The sequence below is a fragment of the Oncorhynchus mykiss genome, chromosome 15 (assembly GCF_013265735.2).
Source record: "Oncorhynchus mykiss isolate Arlee chromosome 15, USDA_OmykA_1.1, whole genome shotgun sequence".
Lineage (NCBI taxonomy): Eukaryota > Metazoa > Chordata > Actinopteri > Salmoniformes > Salmonidae > Oncorhynchus > Oncorhynchus mykiss.
In genome coordinates this window covers 36667264-36677871 of record NC_048579.1, presented here as the reverse complement: position 1 = coordinate 36677871, position 10608 = coordinate 36667264, and the positions used below count along the sequence as shown (strand labels likewise).

General features: G+C 42.7%; 1 protein-coding gene across 2 annotated transcripts; it reads left to right on the top strand.

The window, feature by feature from the left end:
* The first annotated feature begins 439 nt into the window (after positions 1-439).
* LOC118938796 lies at positions 440-6958 on the top strand. Of its 2 annotated transcripts, XM_036944317.1 has the most exons (6): positions 440-706; positions 939-1106; positions 5716-5761; positions 5976-6165; positions 6281-6317; positions 6594-6958. In XM_036944317.1, the coding sequence occupies exons 1-6, from the start codon at positions 605-607 to the stop codon at positions 6885-6887; spliced, it is 837 nt and encodes a 278-aa protein (XP_036800212.1). In that variant the 5' UTR covers positions 440-604; the 3' UTR covers positions 6888-6958. The 2 variants fall into 2 exon arrangements, with proteins under 2 accessions (XP_036800212.1, XP_036800213.1); XM_036944318.1 differs by lacking the exon at positions 6281-6317 and having other exon boundaries at positions 6594-6706.
* Positions 6959-10608: the final 3650 nt, after the last annotated feature.

The window sequence follows — 10608 nt, the reverse complement described above, 5'->3', positions numbered from 1 at the left end:
GGTGCAGGAACCGCTCCACCGTCTTTTTTTATGCTGCAGGGTTTACAGGACATGGCGGTAGGGGTGCCGCAAGTAGTGGCAGCTGGGTGGCAGTGTGGGCTAACGTTAATGTGCCGCTAATATTATAATTTGTAATATTGTAAAACAAATGAATGCATTATAATAACCTATGGGACTTGTTATACATCAAATATGATCATTGCAAAGATAACAGTAGTAGGCTATTTATCATAATTCTACCTAAATTATAATAATAATAATAGGTGACTCCATAACGCATTAATTACGAATCTTGATATCAAGCAATATAATCTATGTGTATTTATAGCGAAAACCTGTTCTGTTATTTTTTTTAAATTAATTGAATGCTGATTGGCTGAAAGCTATGGTATATCAGAGCGTAAAACATTTATTTGTCCTCTTCTAATTAAGTTGGTAACCAGTTTATAATAACTGTGCGTTGTGTCACTTGTAAGAACAGCTCTTAGCTGTGGTATATTGTCCATATCCATGAGCATTTAAAGAATGGTCCATTTCTTCCAATCAGAGTTTAAATGAAGATGATCCACATGATCATCAAAGTTTGGAAGGTCAAGTCCAGAAAATGAAGAATGATATCCAGAGTTTAAACTATCCAGAAGATAGTGAAGTGAAAGATCCCCTGCCTCAGATCGAGCTGAAGGCTGTGACAAGGAGAAAAGTTAAGGTGAGAGAATAGACTGAGGAGAGAAAGGGAAATCTGGGGTCTTACATGTCCACACTTTAAACCTGTCCAATATGCCATATAACATGTTGTTGTGAGGTTGGAGGGTAAATTGTCCTTACAACAGACTTCCATCTCTTAATATTCAATCACCAATTGTTTACTGTAGCTCTTCTCAAAGGCCTGTATAGCAACGGCAACATACAGTATGTCATTGACTGTATTGTCTTTTTAGACCAAGAGGAGGACAGGTGCCAACAGGTCCACAGTTGAACAGAGCACTGATAGTGATGCGGCTGAGAGAGATTTTGTTGATAATCAGAATGATGAAGATGAGGAAAAGGTGAAGAAGGATCCCCTGCCTCAGATGCAGCAGGATGCCGTGAAGAGAAATAAAGTCAAGGTAAGGGAATAGATTGAGCAGAGATGTGGATATTTGTGATATCTTTCATATCTGTAACCTGCCCCTACAGCATGTTGTTCCGAGGAAGGTAAATTGCCCATGCAATACCCTTTTATCTCCTAATAGTAAATCTAGGGCTGACCCCATTTGGTTGACAGTTTGGTCGATAGGCTGTTGGTTGACTGGGATTTCTTAAGTCGAGCAGCCGCAAAAGTTTGTTTTCTTCATGGTGCACATGGACACCTGTCTGATTCGCGCCTGTCTCAGTTGACTAATCCATTGCCGCGGCCACAGGGATGGCACAGTCCATCACGCTAAGACGTGATACTGACATTTTATATGGTTATATCATTTAAAAATAATGGCGCAACACTAATAAATCATATTATTTTATAACAAATGCGCTTTCTCCTGCATTGGATACGGTCGCTGTCCATGGTTCTGAAACATAATCTTCAGTGCTCCGTATAATTGCCGCCCTTTCCTATGTTGCTATGTGCATAATAACAAAGTTAACCAGCATATTGGGATTGAGAACAATGCTGCAGAGGCAGCAGCAGTAGCAGAGATGTGGAAACAGCCCTGGCCTTAGCCTAATTGTCTAAGAAAATTGAGGAGAGAGGAAAACCCAACTAAATTAGGTCTATAATCAAAAGCCTAATTGTTAAATGTGCCTGGCTTTGTAAATCATCCATATACACTGCTCAAATAAAGGGAACACTTAAACAACACAATGTAACTCCAAGTCAATCACACTTCTGTGAAATCAAACTGTCCACTTAGGAAGCAACACTGATTGACAATACATTTCACATGCTGTTGTGCAAATGGAATAGACAACAGGTGGAAATTATAGGCAATTAGCTAGACACCCCCAATAAAGGAGTGGTTCTGCAGGTGGGGACCACAGACCACTTCTCAGTTCCTATGCTTCCTGGCTGATGTTTTGGTCACTTTTGAATGCTGGCGGTGCTTTCACTCTAGTGGTAGCATGAGACGGAGTGTACAACCCACACAAGTGGCTCAGGTAGTGCAGCTCATCCAGGATGGAACATCAATGCGAGCTGTGGCAAGAAGGTTTGCTGTGTCTGTCAGCGTAGTGTCCAGAGCATGGAGGCGCTACCAGGAGACAGGCCAGTACATCAGGAGACGTGGAGGAGGCCGTAGGAGGGCAACAACCCAGCAGCAGGACCGCTACCTCCGCCTTTGTGCAAGGAGTAGCAGGAGGAGCACTGCCAGAGCACTGCAAAATGACCACCAGCAGGCCACAAATGTGCATGTGTCTGCTCAAACGGTCAGAAACAGACTCCATGAGGGTGGTATGAGGGCCCGGCGTCCACAGGTGGGGGTTGTGCTTACAGCCCAACACAGTGCAGGACGTTTTTCATTTGCCAGAGAACACCAAGATTGGCAAATTCGCCACTGGCGCCCGTGCTCTTCACAGATGAAAGCAGGTTCACACTGAGCACATGTGACAGACGTGACAGTCTGGAGACGCCGTGGAGAACGTTCTGCTGTCTGCAACATCCTCCAGCATGACCGGTTTGGCGGAGGGTCAGTTATGGTGTGGGGTGGCATTTCTTTGGGGGGCCGCACAGCCCTCCATGCCATTAGGTACCGAGATGAGATCCTCAGACCCCTTGTGAGACCATATGCTGGTGCGGTTGGCCCTGGGTTCCTCCTAATGCAAGACAATGCTAGACCTCATGTGGCTGGAGTGTGTCAGCAGTTCCTGCAAGAGGAAGGCATTGCTGCTATGGACTGGCCCGCCCGTTCCCCAGACCTGAATCCAATTGAGCACATCTGGGACATCATGTCTCGCTCCATCCACCACAGACTGTCCAGGAGTTGGCGGATGCTTTAGTCAAGGTCTGGGAGGAGATCCCTCAGGAGACCATCCACCACCTCATCAGGAGCATGCCCAGGCGTTGTAGGGAGGTCATACAGGTACGTGGAGGCCACACACACTACTGAGCCTCATTTGGACTTGTTTTAAGGACATTACATCAAAGTTGGATCAGCCTGTAGTGTGGTTTTCCACTTTAATTTTAAGTGTGACTCCAAATCCAGACCTCCATGGGTTGATAAATTTGATTTCCATTGATCATTTTTGTGTGATTTTGTTGTCAGCACATTCAACTATGTAAAGAAAAAAGTATTTAATAAGAATATTTCATTCATTCAGATCTAGGATGTGTTTTTTTTAGTGTTCCCTTTATTTTTTTGAGCAGTGTATATATTACCAGTCGAAAGGGTTTTTCTTTATTTTTACTATTTTCTACATTGTAGAATAATAGTGAAGACATCAAAACTATGAAATAACACATATGGAATCATGTAGGTATCAAAAAAGTGTTAAACAAATCAAAATATATTTTACATTTGAGATTATTCAAAGTAGCCCTTTGCCTTGATGACAGCTTTGCACACGCTTGGCATTCTCTCAACCAGCTTCATGAGGTAGTCACCTGGAATGCATTTCATAAATTAACATGTGTGCCTTGTTAAAAATTAAGTAAAGGAATTTATTTCATTCTTAATGAATTTGAGCTAATCAGTTGTGTTGTGACAAGGTAGGGTTGGTATACATAAGATAGCCCTATTTGGTAAAAGACCAAGTTCATATTATGGCAAGAACAGTTCAAATAAGCAAAGAGAAACAGCAGTCCGTCATTACTTTAAGACATGAAGTTAAGTCAATCCGGAGAATTTAAAGAACTTTGAACTTTTCATCAAGTGCAAAAACCATCAAGTCGCAAAAACCATCAAGCACTATGATGAAACTGGCTCTCATGAGGACCGCCACAGGAAAGGAAGACAGAGTTAACTCGGCTGCAGAGGATACGTTCTTTAGAGTTAACTGCACCTCACACTGCAGCCCAAATAAATGCTTCACAGAGTTCAAGTCACCAACACATCTCAACATCAACTGTTCAGAGGAGACTGCGTGAATCAGGCCTTCGTGGTCAAATTGCTGCGAAGAAAGCACTACTAAAGGACACCAATAAGAAGAAGAGACTTGCTTGGGCCAAGAAACACAAGCAATGTACATTAGACTGGTGGAAATCTGTCCTTTGGTCTGATAAGTCCAAATTCTAACAATGTCTTTGTGAGAGTAGGCGTACAGATGATCTCCGCATGTGTGGTTCCCACCATGAAGCAAGGAGGAGGTGTGATAATGTGGGGGCGCTTTGTTGGTGACACTGTCTGTGATTTATTTAGAATTCAAGGCACACTTAACCAGCATGGCTACCATAGTATTCTGCAGTGATACGCCATCCCATCTGGTTTGCGTCTCCAGGCTGTGTAAGGGCTATTTGACCAAGAAGGAGAGTGATGGAGGGCTGCATCAGATGACCTGACATCCACAATCACCCAACCTCAACCCAATTGAGATGTTTTGGGATGAATTGGACCACAGAGTGAAGGAAAAGTAGCCAATAAGTTCTCAGCATATGTGGGAACTCCTTCAAGACTGTTGGAAAAGCATTCCAGGTGAAGCTGGTTGAGAGAATGCCAAGAGTGTACAAAGCTGCCATCAAGGCAAAGGATGGCTACTTTGAAGAATCTCAAATATAAAATATATTTAGATTTGTTTAACACTTTTTGGTACCTAAATGATTCCATGTGTTATTTCATAGTTTTGATGTCTTCACTACTATTCTACAATGTAGAAAATAGTACAAATAAAGAAAAGCCTTGAATGAGTAGGTGTGTCCAAACTTTTGACTGGTACTGTATACATATATACAGGAGTAAGACAGATATAGCTTCTATTGCCTGTTTGAGTATTTGTTTAATAGCCTACTGATTCTGTGAGCACCAAGCCTCATGCACCAGCAAAATGTTGAATTAAGCAATTTCACAGATTCGGTTGTTTTTAATATTTGCTATGCTGTAATAATGGCTTTATAATTTTTAGTCATTAGAACAGACTGGTATTGCTTAACATTTGCTTAACCTTTTGCGCGTAGGGGGCAGTATTTTCGTTTTTGGATAAAAAACATACCCATTTGAAACGGCCTATTTCTCAGCCCCAGAAACTAGAATATGCATACAATTGTCAGATTAGGATAGAAAACACTCTAAAGTTTCCAGAACTGTAAAGAAGAAGTTTCCAGAACTGTAAAGAAGAAGTTTCCAGAACTGTAAGGAAGAAACTAAATGGCTGAAATGATATTGCGTCTTCAGCATGGACAGCACAATAAACACTTGCTGTTATGTGGTGCCTTTTCGCTGCAGTAAGGAGGAGAGCGAGACAACGTGCACCTGTCACACAGGCACTCGCTGTCATTTATTTTAATACAGTGTCACCATCGGGCTCTTTCTTGAGTCATTTGTGTGTCTTAATTATTTAATTAAACAGTGTGCTTAAAGCATCAGCCAAGCTCAGTGCCTATGTAGGTGATTGTATTCAAACACATAGGCTGTGTCTGATATGGAAAAATACATTTTAACATTAGAACAGGATGACTCTCGGTCGACAAATATTTGTTTTTGTCGGGGACAGCCCTGCAATCAGTCTTACCCTTGCTCTACTCAAAGGGCTGTATTGGGATGGCTTCATACAGTATCTACGTGTATATCATTGACTGTATTGTATTTTTAGGCCAAGAGGACCAAGAGAAACAAAGTGGAGCAGATCACTGATGCAGGTCATAAATGAAACACTAATTTCACTGAATGTAATCCTTTTGCATGTAAATCTAATTTAGTATGGACATCTATTGAGCAGAAGACTAATAGCAGAGTGCACATGTTATACTTTCTTGGCTACTTAACTTCACAAAGTTGGCTAATACATATTTGCCTCAGAAGGTTACATGTTTTCTGACTTCTTTACCTTGGTGAATGCTGCTTTGCACACAGATCCCTCTACATCTGTGGAATTCTCTGGGATGGCAGTTCAGGGGACATCTCACCAGGGACAATCTAATGAGAAGATCCTAAGTGAGTGTGTCTCCAGGGCCTGTCAGACCAGGGCTCTTGACCTCCCGCCAATCGATCCGGATGCTTTCAACCCGATTATCATCCGGTTTCTGGAAAAACTTACTGAGGAGTATGTCCAAACTTATATTGTAGTATTTGAATGCAATGTCATCTGGAGGATTTTATAAATTGTATGTGTGTTGGTGTGCTTTTTGGTGCTAAAAACATCTAATTATCTCCTATAGGCAATGGAGGCAGTTAAGCATTGGCAGGATGGACCCTGTAAGTCCCTTAACCCTGAAAATGATTCATAGATATATTAATAGATGTTTCAAGAATATTAGATACAAACCTTTTATCTATCTACAGTATCATCCACATTATCACAAACAGTTACATTCAAAGAGCTTTTTAGTAGCCTACTGCTTTTCATGCTTTCCAATGTATGCCACTTTCATGATTCTCATGAACATATGTGAGATTGTTGGTATCTCTTCGAGGAGCTTGGTTTCAGAGCCCGGCTATGAGTAATCTACCTACACTGTTTCGGTCCTACAGGTGATGAGGGCATTGCTTGCAGAGATGTGCCTGGAGATTGTGCGGTTTGTATCTGAGGCCATCCTGGAGGTCATCATCCCTGCAATTTTCCGTTTTGTACGGATATACAGCCACGTGTCTCCAGTATCTGGCAAGTCTCTGACAGAATCAGAGAGATCCTCTAGCACAAACCTGAAGGTTCGCAAGAGAGGCAGCAGCAAATCCTCAAGGTCTTGCACGGCCAAATCAAGCTCCTCACGTAATGGGTATGTTCAGTCATTCCTAAAGAAACCGGTTTCACCTAACTATTCATAACCCATTTTGTGAAAATATGTTTTGTTATCTGTATAACAGTTTACTCTTAATGACCAGTTTAACTGATTACTGAATGATGTATTAATGTCACTACTGTGTCTACTATTGAATATGGAATGCTGTATTGTTTGCTTTGTATTCTCAAAGGTCTCAGACAGTGTTGCCAAATACTCAGGGAGATGGTGAGTCTATATCATCTGAGCCACTCAGGGACTTTTTTGGGATTACTGAGGACAGTCTCCTCACTGGTGTCCAGGATTCCTTCAAAGAGTCGCTGAACAATGTCCTCTGTATCCAAAGAGAGGACCAGGTAGACACTCAAAGTCTATCCCGGGTTATTGTTGGAGAAGTGTCAAAGAAGGTCAATTCCATAATCTCTGTGGCTATCCAAACTCCCATCTCTGGCCGAATGTCCCCTGTTATTTTTGCCAGTGGTGGTGTCTCCAGAACCAAGGTTGTTGAGGAGATGGTGTCTGGCGTTTCCAACATACTTCAGATGTATATTAATGGGAAGAGTGTTGAGCAGATTGTTGTTCTCAGAGAGGATGGTGTTGAGGTGGATATGACACATTTAACAGGACAGGTCATGACAGCCTTCAGTGGCACTGTTTTGAACTTCAGCAATAAGGAGGAAAATGACCCCGATAAGAGGGAACTGCTTTGTGTTGTTGCTGACCATATGAAGATGCTTGAAGCTTGTAAAAGTCCTGAGGAGATGCTAAAACAAGGAGAGAGCAACCTCAATATCAAAGGTGCCACATCTAGTCTTCGTCTGTCAACACAAAGTATGGACAGACTACTCACTGAGGAGTTTCAGACCAAGGCCACTGAATCGATCCGGGAGATCGTTAAAAGATTCAGGGGTTGTACATCATGTTGTTCTGGCACTACATCATCTTGTCCAACTCCTAGGATAGGTGAGATCAGAGACCTTATGATTGACCCTGAGGCCTCTGAGTTGGTAAGTACCTTTGTTTCAGACATGGACAATCTTACCCAGTCTATCAGGGCATCCTGCTCTCCTGCACAGAGTGAGCAGATCCTTCTTGAAAACCATCAGAGTAAGATCTGGTCTTACACTGTTGGTTGTTACTACGACATGAAAAATACGCTGAAGAGGATTCTTACCTGTCCAGAAAAAGGGTATCTCGCAAGTACATTTGTGGAGAGCACAAAAGATTATTTCACAATGGTTCCAACTTTGTGCCTAGACATCGGTCATTCCAGTAATGGTGAGGCTGACACATCGGACTCCATTTCTTGTAAACCACTTTTAATAACCCCCTCATCTATGAATGAACAAAAAGGACAAAGTGAGACCCCAAAACCTCTCTTGGCTCTCAAAAAGTATTTGCAAGACCAAGTCCTCCTTGACACCACAAAAGCGATTGCCAGCCAGGTTCTTGTCTTGTATAAGACTGAGGTGATGGAGAAGTTCTCATCTTCTGTTGGAGAGTGTGATTCTGAAGAGTCTCTGGAGGCCATTCTATTTGTGGATGGCATCATGTCTGACTTGAATGATTTCACCAGTTCGTGTTCCCCCTCACCATCTGAGTTGTTAGACAGTGAACAATGTCTCTCCCATCTCACTTTTCCACTTGGTCTGCAGGACAGGACCACCAACAGTGAATCTACCCAGAGTCTTCCAGTTATAAATATGAAGAAACTCTCCAGTGTGTCTTTCCAGACAAAGGCTAGAAAGGCAGTGAGCGAAGCCCTGAGATCTGTCAACCCCTTTACAAACAGCTTACTGGGAGACTCTGAAGCATCTAAATTGCTGGACACTTTTGTAACAGATGTGGAGACTATTGTTCAGTCCATGCAGGCACATCACTCTGAAAATGTCAGAATTTCAAAAGTGAGCACCCTTTCTGCTGCTCGTATTATATATCATAGATTTCGAGAAATGCTGAGGCGGTTTCTCACTCCCTGCCAAGACTCTGTAAAGGTCATCGATGGTGTTACACCAATACATGATGAGACTCTCAAACAGGCTCCTAGTGAAAGTTTAGATTCTCAGGTGACTTGTAATAGGGATTCTCTTGAAATCCAAGCGGACCTTCAAACCTGTACCAAGGAGGTCATTAGTCAGATCCTCACTGTGTATCACTCTGAGGAATCCATGGAGGAATACCTCTCTAGCCTAAAAGGAGATACAGAAGACCTGTCCAAGCTTTTGGATGCCGTTGTTTCTCAGATTGACGTCCTTGCCGCCTCCAAATCATATTTATCTGTTGATGACTATGCTGTCAATACACAGGACAATTTGCATGGTGAGATCAACAATGATGAGGAGGAAGCATCCTCTAGAAGTCTTAAATCCACAGCCTTTGACAAATTATGTACTGATGAGTTTCAAACTAAAGCCTCACATTTGGCTGGTGGGATCCTTCAATCAGGGTTGATTGCCATTGTAAATACCAGCCTTGATGGTAGAAGTGCAGACATTTGTACAGAGTCCAGTAATGATGGTGATGATAGAGATTTCAAAATCCTTCAGAACCGTGGAACTCCACCTTTGTTCACCTCTTCTCTGCACACCAATTCTGCAGCATCCAACATCGTCATAAGCATCACTAAAGACCTTAATAGCATCACCCAGATGACTAAAATGTCTGATGCTTCAGTGTCTGGCCAGTTAGAGAGATCCCTGTCAGCTTCAACCCTTCCTGTCAGTGTTCACAACGGGGTCAATGTGAAAGGAAAGATCATTTGGCCAGGCACTGTTAACCTGTTCAACAATGTGTTCATCAAGGTCAAGGATTTTTTTGCCCAGCAACAACCAGTACTCCTAGACAATGTGGTTGAGGCCTCCAAACATGCCGAATCCATATGCAGAACAGCTACTTCTACACAAATTACTTACAATGAACATGAAGGCAGCCAGACCAGCATGGTAAATTATTCCAAAGCCTTAATTAGTCAGACTCTGATGACAATCCAGAGGAGAGTGTTTATGTCAGAGAGGATGAGCACCTCAGAGAAAGCCCTCTTGACTCGTTCCATCGTGGGCTCCATGTTGGAGGATGTTGACATGGTGAGAAGTGATGGACACGAGATACACCGGCCATCCTCCTCAAAGTCCTCCCTGTCCATCACCTCTGCCATGACCAGAGGGTCCCAGAGTGATTTGACAAATTCTCTTCCAGGCACTCCAGTCCCCAATGAGTGGCCTGTTGAAATCTATTGTCCTATCATTAGGAGTTCGGTCATTGATATGAGTGACTCCTCAACTCATTCACAAGGGTCAACAAATTACACAAGGCAAACCATCTCTGCCATAGTTGACACTGTTATGGAGGTCATTCCAAGAGAAGATACGAAACACACAGCCACTGCAGATGATGTCACTTCTTTTACAAGAAGACTTGCGAGACTCAGCCCCAGGGACGGTCTTCAGAACTTCTCACATGAGCTCACTGACAAAGTTTATGAGCTCATAAAAAGTCACAACACCCCCCAGGCTCTTTTTGTGCCAGCTGGCAAGAGCGTGTCTGACTCTATTCTTTTGAAGCTGAAGACAGGATTGAATGCTTCTGAAGAATCCAGGGAGTTTCCATCTGACCTTGTATACTCCTTTGCTACGGAGTCAATAAAACGTCTGCTACAGCAGATTGTCTTCTGGCTTCCTCCACCATCACAAGGATCCGATTTCTGCCAAACTATCATCTCTGATGGTTCTCTGCAGGAAACAAGTTGGCTTATGCCGAGCTCTTCTGCC

Coding starts and splice junctions, on each gene's coding strand:
- LOC118938796 (XM_036944317.1), top strand. CDS start 605: ATGAAGAATGATATCCAGAGTTTAAACTATCCAGAAGATAGTGAAGTG. Junction 5,762..5,975: donor GGAGCAGATCACTGATGCAG/GTCATAAATGAA, acceptor CTTTGCACACAG/ATCCCTCTACATCTGTGGAA. Junction 6,166..6,280: donor CTGGAAAAACTTACTGAGGA/GTATGTCCAAAC, acceptor TATCTCCTATAG/GCAATGGAGGCAGTTAAGCA.